The sequence below is a fragment of the Sander lucioperca genome, chromosome 12 (assembly GCF_008315115.2).
Source record: "Sander lucioperca isolate FBNREF2018 chromosome 12, SLUC_FBN_1.2, whole genome shotgun sequence".
Classification (NCBI taxonomy): domain Eukaryota; kingdom Metazoa; phylum Chordata; class Actinopteri; order Perciformes; family Percidae; genus Sander; species Sander lucioperca.
The window spans coordinates 34,293,046-34,310,232 of NC_050184.1; the positions used below are offsets into that span (position 1 = coordinate 34,293,046).

The 17,187-nt window shown below is 42.1% G+C and overlaps 1 protein-coding gene and 1 long non-coding RNA gene across 2 annotated transcripts in view; one reads left to right on the top strand and one right to left on the bottom strand.

Annotated features, from left to right (window-relative positions):
- The window catches only part of c1qtnf12 (C1q and TNF related 12), a 22,768-nt gene continuing 5,581 nt past the window's right edge, over nt 1–17,187 (top strand). The window contains exons 1-6 of the mRNA XM_031290548.2: nt 1–1,312; nt 12,647–12,751; nt 12,933–13,044; nt 13,803–13,987; nt 15,306–15,414; nt 16,791–16,884. Of these exons, the coding sequence (XP_031146408.1) occupies nt 1,133–1,312; nt 12,647–12,751; nt 12,933–13,044; nt 13,803–13,987; nt 15,306–15,414; nt 16,791–16,884 (785 nt within the window). The 5' untranslated portion in view covers nt 1–1,132. The remainder of the gene's footprint in view (nt 1,313–12,646; nt 12,752–12,932; nt 13,045–13,802; nt 13,988–15,305; nt 15,415–16,790; nt 16,885–17,187) is intronic.
- The window catches only part of LOC118496394, a 22,877-nt gene continuing 13,542 nt past the window's right edge, over nt 7,853–17,187 (bottom strand). The window contains exon 3 of the long non-coding RNA XR_004898967.1: nt 7,853–7,902. This is a non-coding gene — a long non-coding RNA (uncharacterized LOC118496394). The remainder of the gene's footprint in view (nt 7,903–17,187) is intronic.

The window sequence follows — 17,187 nt, forward strand, 5'->3', positions numbered from 1 at the left end:
GAGAGAGAGAGAGAGAGAGAGAGAGAGAGAGAGAGAGAGGGTGATGATAAAACTCCAGTGCGAGCCCTCCTGTAAACTCAGTCGGAGCAAAGGAGCAACTGAGACGAGGGACAGGGAGCCCGACGCAAAAAGGGACCTACTGCACAACAAAACACTGCTCTCTTGACTTGAAACTCAAGTGGGGGGGGGTGGGGTGGAAGCACCTGAGTTGTGTCAGACAGAAGCAGAAGATCTACCTGCTACCTTGTGAGGTTGCATGTTTTGTGATAGCGGTGAGGAGAAAAGAAGAAGGCTGGGCAAAGATCAAAACTTGACCTCATCCGTCTCCTCCTGGGCTTTGTTCACTCTGCCACCCCCCGCGGGGTGCATGGTGTGCGGGTCAGACAGATTGATTTGAACATTGAACTGCATCTTCTGATGAAAGCCCAACTTTTGTGGATTTTGCAGCTTTTCCAGCAACCACACAACTTTGCCGGCGACTTGATCCACTGCTCAGTGTGAGAAACAGTAGGAGAGAGAGAGAGAGAGAGAGAGAGAGAGAGAGCGCGGGGGGGTGGGGGGTGTTGGGGGAGAGAATATTGCCATCCATCTCTTAGCCCCCACAGCCCACCCTTAGCTTTGGACGCCCCTCCTGCCTCTTCTTTTGCCCCCTGTATTCCCCCCCACCCTCCCTCCCTCCCTTCTCTGCACCTCACCCCCCAACAGAGCAGAAAGCGTGAAAAATCTCACTAATGGGTTTATTTGCTGTCAGATCTGCACCGATCTGTCATTCCCGTGGACCATTCTGCTTGACACATTTCATAGTTGAGTAAGCCTCCTAGCTTTCTGGCTAGAGTTAACAGTGCCCCTGCATCGTTGCGCTGGCTGAGAGCTCATCAAGAGGGGAGCAACGGCGGCAGCAGTCAGCCTGACAGTCTCTTGGACAGGGAGTCCCTGAAGCTGCATTCCTCCAGTCTCCTTTCACACTCCCCAACCCCCCCCCACCCCCACCCCCCCTCTCCCCATTGGGACTTTGTGTTTGTGAGCCTTGTGGGCATCCTCAGCTTCTGTCTAATCACACGGCTGAGTCCTCTCCAGAAGATCCAGGCTGTTTCTGCACGGATTCTGTTGCTGATTGAGAACTAGTGTGAAGATGTGGTGTGGGGCCGGGCCTCTGGCCGTGGTGGCTGCAGTGTTTTGGACTCAGTGTGTCCTTCTGGATGGGGTGGATGCCAAGAAGGAGAGAAAAAGGCCAAAGGAGGCCACCCCACAACACACAGAGACCTACAATGCTACTATTTCCAACAGCGAAGAGGTCGGCGGAAGCATCAAGGTAAAACTCTCTAAATGTAAACATTACATCATGTCAAAGTGACCTTTTTTGTTGTTGTTGATATTTTAGCTTGTCACACATTTTGTACCATTCACAAGCTATTTCTTTATGATGATATTGCATATAGAAAAACAGTAGATCAGATTCAAGTTTGAAGTCATCCTGCAGATATGTAAGATGTGTGCAGATTTCTTGTCAGCACAGGCAATATGCACGGCAGATAAATTGTGGCAATGGTAAATGCTAGGACCGGACAGGTGTGCCCTAGTAGGTCAAGCTTCAGACAGTGAGATGGACCAAAATGTGTGAAACACTAAATGGATGACTTCCGGAGGTATGCCAGGAATGTGAACATCTAAAGGCTGATCAATGCATCAATTAGTGCGCACCGTGGGTGTCGGACACCAATTTTCCGGCCTAAGTGAACAAATCGGGATGTATTAAAGTGTAGTAAAGTGTATCAGGCAGAAGGAGATGAGATAATATAATATGACATACAATAAGTTGAGATAAGATCCTTATAAATGCCATCTCTGAAGCAGGAAATTAAGTTATAAACACAATTAACTGAACAAATAAAACATTCAGAGTTTCTATTTTCTAGAGAGAGTTGTTTCTATGACCAAAAAAAAAAAGTCATCTGTAACTGAAGACCAATGTTTGCATTCGAAACGTACTCCTCTTGCAAAACTGCATTACAGTGGTAGAATTCAGTTTTCAGGAGCAACAGTTGGCCCTTGACTCTGTTATGTATTGGTTTATTGCTGGTGTTGCATTTTTGCGAAGGGTTTCCAACAGGCTATTTGTTTTGCTTTCAGCCCACCCATTATGTTGGCATTCTCATATAACGCTCACTGCCCTATATACCAGCCTTCAGCTCTTACCAGCCGCCAGTCTCTGGAATCCTAACTGTAACCTTCGCTGCCTGCCCCCCCCCTCCCCCCCGAGACCTCACCAAGCAGTGAGGTCTCCTTTGTATCTTTAAGAACACATTGTAGGTGGTTGTGGCCTGGTGGTGTTTATTTGACTTGGTTTGCCCTGTTAAAGCAGAGGCTATGAAGGATGACCCTGTGTCAACCCTAAAGCCTGCTGAAGAGTGCACCACGCTGGGATTTCACTCCTCCAGTCTCGTCTCCCCCCTGGGGAGCCGGGTGTCTTCACAAACACTATTTCCCCCGAGGACCCTCATAGGTCCACTGCGTGATGTAACTCCTGGGAAAGTTAGGTGGGCAGATATTTAAAGACCTATGGCGATGTAGTTCCCAGCCCATTGATTCTGTCATTCACAGGCCTAGTCTGACTCCGCTGTGTCTGGGACATCCGATAGGGGCGGTGCGGCCCCGAAAAACTGGGGCAGCATGCCGTGTAAGCCCCTCACAAAGCCCCATAGAAAGGGTCCTGAAAGAGAACACCTCGGTGAGGATTAGCCCCCTGTGCCTCCCTCTCCAACATTCTTTTCATCTCATCTCCCTCAATCAGAGGGTAATGACATAATCACTCTTAAGACGCAGTGTTATGCCAGATAGTGTCTTTGCCAAACATTGTCACCTCTGATGAGAACCTGAGCTTTAAGCTTGACATCTGTGGAAGTGGTTGTATTCAAGGTTGCATTTGTTGGTGCCATCCTATCCGGGTTTCTGCTTAAGAAAAAGAAGGGGGGAAAAAAAACGTGCCACACACCGCGAAAAAGCGCTAAACTTGCTTTCCTTGGGTAGTTTGTAAGTTTATCCTATTACACATCTGTTAGGTCCCAGAGAAAACAACACGTCCATTGGAGCTGTCTTGGCAAGAAATTTGTGTTCTCAACAAGCCAAACATTTACACTCCCACATTTACATGTTTTTCCCTTGTGCCCAGTGGAAACAGTGGAAACAGCTCTTATGATGGCATTCACTTTCTATCTGACCAATCCCGTGTGTGTGTGTGGGCTGCTGGCAGCGTGCAGTCGTACACTGCATTCCTCGGGAGATTTTCCATTTGAAAGTGATCACAATAGTGAGGTGTGGAGTTGTGCTGTGAGTGGAATTTTTTATTTTTTTTTTTAATGAGATTATAAGTGAAGTACATTTCAAACAACTGTGATCTCTGTGAACATTCACCTTGTACAATTTAAAGCAATATGTCAAAGGTGCATGTACGTGAGCCTTATTGCTCTGCTCTGTAAAGATGAGAGGAATCTGTCATTGTTGAGAGCAGTGAGGGTTCTGTGATGTCTGTAATTGAGGGAGTCAAGTCAAACATCACGCCTGGCGTGTTGAGTAATAGCTGGGTTTAGCCCGGGGCGAGGGTTTTTGTTTCCTCTCTCTCATCCCCAGTGATGATTAATGAAGAAGTGTGTGGGACCTTTTTGGATCAACCTACACATAAAGACACAAGACTGAGTCCCACAGGAAACAGCGCCACTGTAAAATACTCCAAACAATACTTTAAATAATCTATGAGCAGTCTATTATCAGACAGGCCCCCGAATATAGTGTCTGATCCAACTCACATTGTCCACTCAGAGTTCCAGCTTCTTCCCTCTGGTAAAAGATTCAGGGTCCCCAAAAGCAGGCCAGTGATGGAGTACTCGAGTCCTGGACTAAAATCGCTATTCTCTGGACTCGTGACTCGACTTGGACTCTCGCACTAATGACTTGGACTTAGACCCGTACTCTAGGATTTATGAAATCGGACTTGAGCGCTCATGAAATAGAACTCGGAAGTTGGATGACGTTTCTGACTACTTTAATGTGCAATAGGCAGTGATGGAGTACCTGGACTTGGACTGGAGTCCGACTCTAGTCACTATTCTCTGGACTTGTGACTCGACTCGGACTCAAACTCAGGTATTGGTGACTCTCCTCTGACTCTCCTTTGGTGACTAGAGACTTAAAGGTGCTGTAGGTAGGATTGTGAAGATCCAGGACTTTTTGAACATAAAAAAATTTGAACATATCAACAACTTCTCAGTCCCTCCCCCCTTTCCGCTAAAGCCCAAAACGGTCTCCTAAGCCCCTCCCCCCACAAGGGAGAAGGAATGTGTGTGCATGAGCAGTTTGACACCCCCCCTGGCCCTGATTGGTGCATCTGAACAGGGAGCTGTGGATTTTTGCAAATCGCATTACAGGCTGTAGGTGGTGCCAGAGGAGCCGGATTTTTTATTTTTAACTTACCTGCTTCATGTAGTTCTACTGGAACATAGGGTCAGTTTCAGCAAATATGACAGAAAGTTAGTTTTATAAGGCTTACCTACTGCACCTTTAACTCGAAATTGCCAGTTGGTGACTCGGACTCGACAGGTGGTGACTCAACTACAACACTGAAGCAGGCTGGCCAGTTACAAACATTCATTAATGCCTACGCCCATAAGGATTCTCAACGCTAACAGGTAATGTATGATGTTGGTCATGGGGTCACCATTGTCCGAAGGCGGGTATGTGCAAATTGTTACATAATGTGTTGTTGAGATGTTTTACTATTTAGCATGTATGAGTTTATCTTCTGTGGAAATTAAGGACGGAGTCCAGAACAAACGACGTTAAAGTATTATCCGTGAGAGAGCATACCTCTCATACACTACTGATGGTGTGAACTACCTACAGTCTGTGTTGCATGATAGCGAACTCCACTAAAAAGGTCATGTACCATTAAAATTGCCTAATGAAGTCATCTGAGAGAGCGAATAAATACACATAATAAACTCTTTTGTCATCACATCTGAAATCTGCAAGTAAAATAAACCGCACAGTGTTATGTTTTCACCACGCAGACATAGAGCGGCTGTTTTATTTGGATTTAGTTTCATTTATAATGGCTTCAGATTGATGCCAGATTTATAGAAATCCCTTAATCTTGCCTGATTCTTATCATGTGCTGGTCATGTTCCTGAAACCATGTTTTTCAGAATTATCGCTACGCTGTAGTACATCAACACAGTACATAACAGTACATTGGTCTACTATTGCTTCGAGTAAAAACAATTCTAGTGCTGACTAGTCTACATAAGATGGCCATTTTATTTTGTTATTGACAATGGAGGAGGGTACTTTAAGATTATTTTTTGGCCATTTTCAGCCTTTATTTTTGACAGGACAGCTGAAGACATGAAAGGGGAGAGAGAGGGGGGAATGACACGCAGCAAAGGGCCGCAGGTCGGAGTCGAACCCGGGCCCGCTGCGTAGAGGAGTAAACCTCTATATATGGGCGCCCGATCTTCCAACTGAGCTATCTGGGCGCCCAGAAGGAGGGTACTTTAGATTACACTACAAATGCATATGATGTGCATTATAATGTGTAGTTGTATAAGGAAAATCACAACAATACTGCATCAGAGTGTTGACAGTTTAATATTTAGTGTAACAATTTCCCATGCATCAGTGAAACAAACATAAAAACATATAGACGCCAGAAAACAATACTGTTAAAAGAGTAGTTTGACCTTTACTGGAATACGCTTACTCACTTTCTTGCAGAGAACAATTGATACAACTTTCTTATCTGCACAGTAAATATGAAGCTACAGCTAGGAGACGGTAAACTTAGCTTAGCATAAAGACTGGAAACGGGGCAAACAGCTAGCCTGGCTCTGTCCACAAAAATCCGTGGGGTTATGTGCGGTAAAAGTGTTATAAACGTGTGGGTTTTTTTACACTTCGGTTTTTGTATGGATTAAGGAATCGTAAAAAAGGAAGAGGGTCTAATGACTTCTTACCTGAAATGTTCTGCTCACAGTCGGGCCATGGGGCAAACCTGTGTTCCTGAGATGAATCGGGTTCTCTGGTGCTTTTCATCAGCTCATTTTACCTACCACAGGGAAAAAAGGCACTCGCACCAATTCCAAAGCTATAATTCGTGCACAAAACAGATTCACAGCGTTCAAAGTCTCTCTCAGCTTACACTGCTTTTATAACTAGAGAAAGCCAAGATTGTCTCTAGTTATCGCTTGAATATAAACACAAATTTATTCACTTTCTCTCACACCTAAACACAATAAATGTATACACACCGTTGTTGGGACAACAGTGATGAAAAAAAAATTAGGCCATATTATAAGAAGCATGCTATAGAAAAAAACACTATACTACACTTCCAAGTAGTGTTCCTCCAGCATTTGTTGAACTAATAACAGCATCATAGTGTGATAGAGTAATTATGTTTTGCACACGGTGCTTGCCAATTGAGTAATAACACAGTGAGAAGAGAACAGAGTCAACATTGCATGCCTAACTGTATTTAGCTCTTGGGCGATAAATCCTCAAGGCAATCTGTTTCTGTGAGGTGCAGCGGTGGGGAACACGGGGGCGGATGCATGACGACTGGGATGCACGCAGGTTAGCCAGGATCCCCTCGTCCCACACAGCCCAGGGATCCCTCCCTCTCGGGGTGGGATCGGCCCAGTGGTAGGCCCGTCCACCCATGCATGGATGGCTGCACAGGGAGCAGTACAGGGATGTAAAAACAAGGGATTAAAGAAGGCTCTCCATCATCCTGTCCAACCTTTTAAACCTGCCTGTGCAGCATTTTCTTTTTTTTTTATCAGCAGCAAAAAAAAAGTTTCATGTCATCTAGTATTGTGTGCAAACAGATAACACTTAAAAAGAAAATAAGCTAATTTAAACTGTACACATGGAAGAATTCAGGAGCTGCCTGCAATGGGGTAGAGTTTCAGTATCTGGTTGCATCCCCAGAGACATGTTTTAACAGTTGTGTTTGTGTTTTTGGTGGCATGCTGCCCCAGGGAAATATTTTCCATTTTATTGCTTCAAATAAATTCAACCCAATTTCCCCCCAAACTACCTGACAAACGCACTTAAAGCAGTGTACGTAAAAGAATCATCCAGGCAAACCTTAAATTGTTCTTTTCAGGGTAATAAAATCCCATAAAGCCTCTGTGAATGGTCAACAGTGATTACAACTGATTCAATAATTGATCCAAAAAACTCCAAACTCACTGTGCTGTTGGTTAAATACTGTACTTGAAGTACAAATTTGTACTTTTTCCATTTGATGCTACTTTATACCTTAACACCTCTATATTTCACAGGCAAATATAGTACTTCTTTCTCAGCTATGTTTATTTGACAGGTACAGTTACTTTTTAGTAATAGTTACTTTCTATTTTACATAGACTACGTATAATAAGCTTCTAAAATACAATGCATTGTTAAAGATTAAAGTAGTGGTTCCCAAATGTCTTTGAGCTGTTGGCAGTTCCAACAAAGAGACATTTTTCCTCTGCACTTCTCAGATGGTTTCATTTAAATATCTGTTCAAGGCCCAAATAGGTAACTTATAGATAGACAATATTCCACAACAAAGCAAAGAAAGAATCTATACAAGTTTGTGTTGCAGAACTTTTTTCTGTTCTTTTCCCCTACCCCATTAATCATCTCATCAGAATTATTTATTTTTGTGACCCTGAGGTTAGGGGCCACTAAGAAGTTAAAGAAAAAGTTTTGACTTTTTGGGAAATGCGCCTAGTCACTTTGTGGGAGAGTTCAGTGAAAATAAAGATAGCACTCTAATATTTGTCCGTTCATTGTAAGGCTACAGCTAGCAGTTAGCTTAGCTTAACATAAAGATCTAAAATGGGGAAATGGCTAGCCTGGCTTTATCCAACAATAACACCATCAGCCTGCCAACACCTCTGAAGCTCACTAATTAACACGTCATATTTTACGAGGGGTTATGTGATGGACTGCCTGGCAACCTGTCAGAGGATTTTGTAACTGTTGAACAGAACCAGGCTAGACCCCCCCCCCCCCCCCCTGTTTCCAGTCTTTGTGCTAAGCTAAGCTAACCGACTGCTGGCATCAACGTTTCTCGTATAACTCGGCCAGAAATTGAATAAGTGCGTATCCAAAAATGTTGAACTATTCCTTTAAATTTTTAAATCAAACAGTAAAATGCTGCTTACACAATGATGCATCAGTGTCAACAATCTAATATCATATTTTATAAAAAATCAGTAAGGCCAAGTGCGTTTGTTTTTTTTTACTTTTAAGTACATTTTGCTGATAATACTAACGTTGAATGCTGGGCTTTTACTTGTAATGGAGCATCTTTACACTGTTGTGTTGATGTGAGATGTGAAAACCTCCTCCGAACCCTGGGCATAAAGCGTCTCATTCTTCAGATCTGAATCCTCAGTAGTGTGTCATGATTTAGAGCCCCATCAACGAGAATAAACACTGTCTAGAAGACTTTGAGTTTCTCACCCTTAGACAGAATCCCTGACACATTCTCTCGGTCCGTGCTGGAAAGGCGTGCGCTCGCACCTGCTGACAGACAAGGCCACTTTGAGGCACTCACACATCAGCGGTGATCAAAGCCAGAGCCCTGGTGTTCTCCATCAGCCCTCAGACTGATACCTGGATCTGCTCCCGCCGCACTTTGTTCACCAGTTGTACGTGCTGATGCGAGGGAATCCGTAGTTTACTTTACGCCACACTCAATTGCAGCGAGTGAGAGATTGAATGCTTCTGACAGATCTTTCTGTGTCATCAAGCAATATGGTGTTCATGTCTGCATGTGTGGACTCTTTGATGTTCTCAGTCGAGACAGAGACTCACCTGCTTACAATGAATCAGATTTTCTTTTGGCAAATCGTGTGAGCCATCCCAGCTGTCACTAGGTAGTGTATGTTACGCTCTGACGGTGCACATGCTTAACATAAAAACACAATCTGTTCAATGGAAAGAGTTGAGCATTCCTTAAGATGATGATTGGATTATTTATACAGTGATTTGCTGCTATTTCTTCGCCGTGAAATGAAGGTAATAATTACCTTGGTCATAGCCTTTCTTCCTTGAGCACAGAAAGTCCTTGAGGGCAAGGTTTTAATGGTTTAATTACAATGGCGTGTGTTGAGGAGGATAACAAGCTCAGAGTATGGCTGATTTCCTGGCAATGATATGCTGTCTTTTTTATTATTATGTAGGAGGATGGCTAAGATGTGTAATTATAAGTCACGTGTTGGCCAACATGCACTGGTTCAAATCTCCGAAAAAGCAAGACGATGACCTATGACACTGATATAAACACAAGAGCAAATGTGGAGCTCTGACTTTTTTTTTATTTTTTTTATTTTTTTTTAGAATTAGCACCCACTGGCTCTCATAATTGGGTGGGTATCTTTTATATTGTACTGAGCTGTCTGAGGTGATGATTCACAGTTTTACAATCAGTCCCAGTGGAAATATACTCTATACTATAATAAGTGCCACAGGCAGGGAATACTAGTACACCCCCCCAGTCGTCAACATGTTAATATTTGTTCAAGCTTACAGGACTGGTATGTTAAAGGAATAGTTTGACATTTTTGGAAAATTCTTGTTTGTATGCCAAAGCTAACAGCCAGCAGTCGGTTAGCTTAGCATTAAGACTGGCTCTGTCCAAAAGTAACAAAGTGAATCAACCACTAAAGCTCAATAATGAACATGTGCAATCTCGTTTGTTTAATCCGTACAAAAACCAAAGTGTAAAAACATGTTTTGGTATTACTGGAGGTTATTGCCAGCTATAACTTCATCTAACAACTCACTCAACACGGTTGTATGATTACAGAGCTGTTGTGTGAGCAATACAAATAAAGTGCCCTGACAATATAACTCTATTATATTTGCGTTTTAAATTTAACAACAGACTTTGGCTGATGTTAGGCGTCCATGTTGGCTTGACTTTAAGGCACATCCGGGTTATTAAGTGCCAAGCGGAATATATCCGAGCTTTGCCAGTTGTAATTATGACTTGTATGTTGACATGAACTCCAGGAAGTCACTGCGCCCAGCCACATGACCACTGATCACATAACGTGTCCTTTTTACACTTTAGTTTTTGTATGAATTTAACAAATAAGATAAAACAAGCTTTAGAGGTACTAGTAGGCAGATTTGGTTACCTTCTAACAGAGCCAGGCAGTTTCTAGTCTTTATGCTAAGTTAAGCTAACCTGCTGCTAGCTCCACATTGAACGGACAAATATGAGAGTGGTATCGATCTCCTCAACTTACTTTCAGTAAGAGAGCAAATATTAGACTTGCATTCATCAGGTGCCAGAAACACAACTCCAAACGAATGATAATGTTGCTCTGTAACTGCCGGATGTGTAAATAAAATTGCTAACAGGTTTCCCATACCAACTTGTTTCTGCTGCTCCCAAGTCACCAAAATATAACAATAACCATCAGTTATTGCAGGTTTAAGTGTTTCCCAGAATTTCAAACTATTCCTTTTAAAGTTTACAGAACTGGTATTTTACTAAATATGAAACATTGACACGTCAAAGGAAAAAGCAGTTTATCCAACAGGCTCCCAGTCTTATGGAAACAGTATTGAGTAGTGTAAAAGTATTCATGTCTTGACCAAATCAGTCTTGCTTTTATCTGTTTCCAAACCTCAAAATCACAACAAAAACACAGACCGATCCAACATGCAGCCGGCGCAGCGCCTGTTAAGTTGTTTATTTTGTCTGCTGTCAGAGAGAAGAGAAAGTCACACAGAGAGGGGGGGGGGGGGCTGCTGTAAATCCCAAATATAAAAAAAAAAAAACTGTTTTTATTCCAGAATATATTGAAAAGACAACCAAGGACTAACTTTGTTGTGGTGGAACTAGAGGCAAGTCTTTTAACAGCGAAGAAAGGGTCATGTTGGTTTTGTAGATAAGTGATCCATGTCCCGCTGCCAATCCTAAACAAATTCCATTTCAGGCGGCTCACCTCCATGGCTCGTCTTTATCTCCTCTTCTATCTCTTAAGAGTAAGATTCAAGCTGGAATTCTTTCTGCTTCACATTTGACTGAAATGAAAACACTCCAGTTGTATCACTGTGCATAAAAATGCTGCTACCAGAGGTCTTCTTGGAGTGTGCTTCTTATCTCCCTAACAGAGCCCAGTCTCCTGTACAGTCATTTATCATACAAGAGCTATTTCAGATAAGAAGATCGAGCATTCAGAAACAGACTAACAATCTTAAATCATAACTCGCCCTGGTATACATACTGTATATAGGTTTGTCATCTCGTTTATTACATTTTCCATCATTACATTACTCAAACAAGCAGTATTAATAAAAGAAAATACTAGTAGGTCTTTCGGTGATGGAGAAAGTGTTGGCCATTTTGACATGTTGTTATAAACTGCAGTAATTGAGGTCTGCAATCCACAGAATCTACATCACACATACACGGGGCAGACTCATTTTTCACCAGAGTGCTCATGGAAATTTTCATGTTTACATTCATCCAAGCACATTGGGCAAATAAGAACTGACGTGGCACCTGAGTGAATTATGTGGAATGAAAAAGTAAGCACTAGGTGAAGCTTTCGGAGAAGAATTGGGGATAAACTTGGATGGCATATTGAGAGAAAAAAAAGCCTCTTTTGAGGAATTGCAGTGGACTGGGCAGAAGAGACCAAAAGAAAGAGGTTTCCCTGTGTGACCTTCCTTGGTGTCTGGCACCATTTAATTGTATCTTTGGGCAAGATTTTCCAACGATGGTTTTAAAGGAAGAAATAATGACTCATTTATAGTTAGCTTCGTAGGTACGGTCCTGTGCATCATGCCTCATTTGGGCAAAATTATTTAGAAATAAAACTATATATATGTATAATGAATCTGGTAAATAGTGCTTTTTTTTTAAAGGCTGTAATTACGGAGTGAGGTGGCAACCGAGAATAGTCTGCATCTGTGAAAAATGTTCCTTCTCATTGAATCTTACTTTCCTATAGCGAGGTGTGTATAACATTTTATTTTCCTGCCTTATTTATTGTATGAATCAATTTGTAAATAAGGTTGAACTGCCACTGTATGAAATGTGCCAAGTAAACAAAATATATATATATATATATAATTTTTTATTTATTTTTTTTTTTTTTAAGCTCGCCATCACTTCACCACATTATTGATTATGCTGTAATTTTCCATTTCGTATCAGTTAATACTCATATTGGCCTATTAATTATTACCTCCACCAAGGAGGTTATGTTTGTCCATTTGTTTGTTGGTTGGTTTGTCGGTCGGTCAGCAGGTTTACGGAAACTACAGGCCCAGTTTTCATGAAACTTGGTGGAAGGGTGTAGCATGGGCCATCGAAGAAACCATTACATCTTGGAGCGGCTCTGAATCACGGGGCGGATACACAAATGATTTTTTACTTGATAACATTGTGAGATAAGGCGTTTGTGCTGCATTCAAGTGGTTTTTCGAAATAATCGGAAAAAGGAGTTCCAGACTGGGACGATTCACACTGCATTAACATTGTGAGATACTGCATGCCTTTGCAGTGGTCTGCACGCTCCGAATGCCCTACTAGTCCATAATTCATTTTATGTATGTGTTTTTGTTTCTGCTGCAGATTTCTGACAACCAGCGAGTGGATCCACTGGGATCATGGATGGACTTTGTCAAAAGACCGGTTGGCAACTTCCCTGGAAAGTGTCGCAAACGCAAACGACCCCTGGTAAACCCAGTAGATAGACTGTGTGTCTGGCAGTTTTTTTCTCCAAACAATTGTACTTGATTGATGATGCTTGGTGAATTTTCTTATGTACTGCAGTAAATTGTAAATAAAACAAACTTGCATAATGATATTCAAATCAAATTAATGCATGACAATGTTTTGTACATCTTTCCTCCACTAGCCGGGCCCACCTGGTCCTCCCGGCCCTCCTGGCCCACAGGGACCTCCTGGCTCTCCTGGAGCCGAAGTGACCCAGGAAGTTCTTCTCCAGGAGTTCAAAGACATGATTAAAGGTAGAAACATGTTGATTATCCTGCCCACACACATTTCAGCTCCCCATTCAATCATTTTGCATAGATAACCTACAGTTAAACATATGGATATGCACAATTTCATGACCACAATATTATATTTTATCACAATATCATGAAATAATACTTTGAAAACCGATGTTAACTCATTCTGCACTGTAGTAACTAGGGCTGGGTATCGCCACTGATTTCCTGAATTGAATAGATTCCAATTCACAAGGTCCCGATTCGATTACATTTCCGATTCGATTTCCAACTCAATGTCGATTTGGGATATTTCAGTCGCAAAACAAATTTTGCTTGGATATGAAAGAGATTCTACAATTGTACAAGGTTCTGTCTAACATGGTGCATTAATGTTTACATTAAGAATTGACCCCAAAGCAGTTACATTAATGTACTTTTTATTCATCATGAACACACAATAACGTGCAGCTCTACAGACTCTGCAGTCAGGGAGTATTGAGAGACATTCATTCAGATATCTGGAGGTGACAGAGGGACCCCTTTGAAAATGACCATGCCAGTTTTTCCCCTCACCAAAATGTAGCCTAACTTTGGAGCCTTTTTTTAGCATGACATAGTTGGTACCAATGGACTCCTTAGGTCTTCTAGTTCCATATGATACAGACAAAGATCGAATCTGGATTTTATGAACCGATATTGGATCATTCAAATGAAAATCGATTTCTTGTTTGTTAAACCCAGCCCTAGTAATAACCTGGATGTGTTTCTGTCAGAGGCTACAGAGAGGAGAGCAGCAGCGTTGGACAGACAGACCAGCCCCAGCCAGCTACCTACGGCTCTCCTCACCCTGGAGGGGATGACCTCCTACCGGCGGATAGAGGAGGCTTTCCACTGCAAGCTCAAGGGACCTGTGGTGATCGACAAGAAGACTCTGGTGGAGCTCCAGAACTTTCAGACAGTATGTTTGTTTGAAACCAAGTAAATGTTTATGGACTGGTTCAGCCTCGCTCCATGCGCATGGCTGAAAAAGTAAAAGTTTTGGCTAATCCTCCCTCTGCATGGTTACACGCTTTCTTTCTGACCCATTTGCTTCTCTGTCTTAACTGTGTTTGAAAGAGCGAGTGTTTGGTAATCATCGCTTAGTTTGCATGTGGGGGAATTATGAGAGGATCATCCCCTCACTGGTAACTGGCACTGACAAAGCATGCGCTGCCACTCTGAGACTCACACTGGCTCTTTGGTCAAAAATATCTCCGTTTTCAATTCTACACATCACTCTCTGGGCGGCATACAAAAGGCAGTCTGTCTCTGACTTGGACTAAAGTGTGGAGAGTACAGAAATAGACACTGTTTAAAACAGTATGCTGTAGTGGAAGAACTATGCCCTGTTGGGATGGGCTGACAAGGCTGGAGGAGGGAGGATTAAGTTTTGATGAAATATTTAAGATTCTAACTCAGAACTGTGTTACTATGACTTTGGACAGGATATTTTATGATTTTGCAGAGTCAGAAGTAAAGAGAAAGACCATGAAGATGAAAATGAAAATGTCTTTAGGGGCTTTAAAACCTGGTCACACCAGAAAGTGGAACAGTGAATTTTCATCCGCACATCTTCACAAAATATGTGCTTCTATAAGCTTGGTGACGTAGTGACAACTCGCAGGGCTTGTTGGTGGTCAACTGTTGCTGGCAAGCTAACTGCTAACATGCTAGCCAGCCCAGCTTGCGCTAGTTCGCCGAGGTTCTTTCTGTTATCGTTCATGTGCCGTTTACTGAAATTTTGTTCTCATGTTTTTACATAATTTCATTAAATACTGAAGGGGAAAGGAAGCTCTCCAAGCTAGCGAACTTGCTAATTGTCAGTTAGCAGGCTAGTTAATTTGGTCGCTAATGGGGTAGCTCATTCAAAAGACATATTTATACCATAGCAGTCTAATATGTGCCTCTTTGTGGAGAGATTTACACTGTGACAGAGGAGGGTAAAAATGAAAGTACATGGTGCGACACAGCTAATAAGCTACGATAGCTTCTTACATTTGGGACTCTCCGGCTCACCATTACCTCAACTACTTGCTATTGAACAAAGGAACAAATTCAGGTGAACGGGCCTTTAGGAGTGTCTGCTAAAGTGCCCTTGAGCAAGACACTGCCTACTGTACTGTTCTGTAGTCAAGCCAATTTGTTCTGAGGTCCCAGAGGAGGGTTGTTATGTTGGGATCAATGCATTATCGCTCTAAAATGAAAACATATTAACTCAAATGTTTCTGTGCTTTCAGCCACCAGCTAAAGGAGCCTTCCTCAGAGGGTCGGGAATGGACCAGTCCACCGGAAGATTCACAGCTCCCATCACTGGGATCTACCAGTTCTCTGCTAATGTCCACATTGGTAAATCACAGTCACTGTCTTATATGAGATATTACAGTACATATAGCGAGGCCATAAGAGTCTAAACAGTGTTTCTCAAATGGGGTTACTAGTATAGTACCCCTAGGGGTACTTTGGAGTACTGCAGGGGGTTTGTGAGATTATTTTATGCATAATTCCTTAAAATAATTATACTATAATAACAAATGAATTTAGTGATGGATTCTAAACATTTGAAATGTATGCTAGCATTTAGGTGTTTTTTCAGTTACAAGTATAAGTTGTTGTTTAGCTTAAACAGGCACGTACTTCTTAAATAGGTTTTTTCTACAAAAAATATTTTGCGCTGTTCATGCAACATTATTGAAAAAAGTTTGAGAACCACTGGTCTTAAACAGTCAAGGAACAGTCCTGATTCTGCTAATGAATTTACTGTTCGCTAAGCCCCTCCCCCTCAGTTGCTGCTGCTACGCCTGTAAAGCATTCCGTTTTTATCAGTTGTAGCTAGCTAGCTAATTAAGCTAACTTTAGCTCCATGATTTGATTGAAAACGCCGTCTCCAGCTGACTTATTAACGTTCTCAGCTGACACGTTTCAAAATGACAACCAAATATGTACTCGACGGCTACATGCATTATATTGTGCTAAAAGACCGAGGCTAAAGCAACGTGTCACAGTCAACATATTCACCAATTGATAATTCATGTAGAAGATATGGAGATAAAGAAACAGCAGTGTAGAGCTAGTTAGTGCTAATATTAAAAGTATGATGAGGAAAAATGTATTTTCCCAACATAACCCTGTTTGGCTGCTTAGCTTACATACTTGTTCCTATTTACAAACAGTATGTTTTCGCTTTTATCGTTACAAGAAACACTCTGTTAGGATGAGGACATGCCGATGTGTTTGGCAGACATAATGCTATCTCAGGTAACGTTGGCTGGAGTGTAAACTTCCTCAAATCCAATGACAAGTAGGGCAGAACCACTTACATAAGCCTAGTCACCCCACAAACTAATGCAGTATTAGCAGGTAAGGTTATTACTACAGGAAGCTAGCTAGTTAGCTGGGCGTGCAATTGCAGTTTACATTAGAGCAGATACTCTAAACACAGTCTAATCCATTCCTTACACTTTTACTCTGGTGTTTTTGGTTTTGGAAAGGCTAAAAAAATACACCAGCATCGAAACTGTTTTTAAACAGAGTATCTCTGTTTATTACAGCCTCGTGTATACAGCTTCAGGATGCGGAGAAATCCAAAGCTTGACAGGCCTGCTGTGTCTAGTTAGGGATTGGATAATCACTGTTTAGGGCTTTTAGTGACTGGTCACTTCAAGGGGAATATATTTTTGTGAACAGTATCTTCATGTGGTTGTGAACATTTTGCCTCCTTACAGACCACAATGAGGTGAAGAGGAGCAAGAGTCAGCTAAAGGCCAGGGATAATGTCCGGGTGCTGATCTGCATTGAATCACTCTGCCACAGATACACGTAGGTATCCTTCACCATTGAGTGCTCTAACATGTGCACCAGTATCCCGCTTTTGAGACTTATCCTAGTTCTGATCTTCCGGATTCGATGTTTACATGGAACGTGAGAAACCTGGTTATTCATGAATCTAACAGTATTGGGTTTCAATCGTCTGTGTGCAATTCTGTCTTGACTCCTTGACATCTCAACCTCTGTGGGCTGGAGGTTCAGAAACCCTGGACGGGGTATTTACATGCCACAGGTTTCTATTGGAGTACTTAATGTAGCATATTCAGGTTCTGAAATCCAGGAAAACCTTAAACA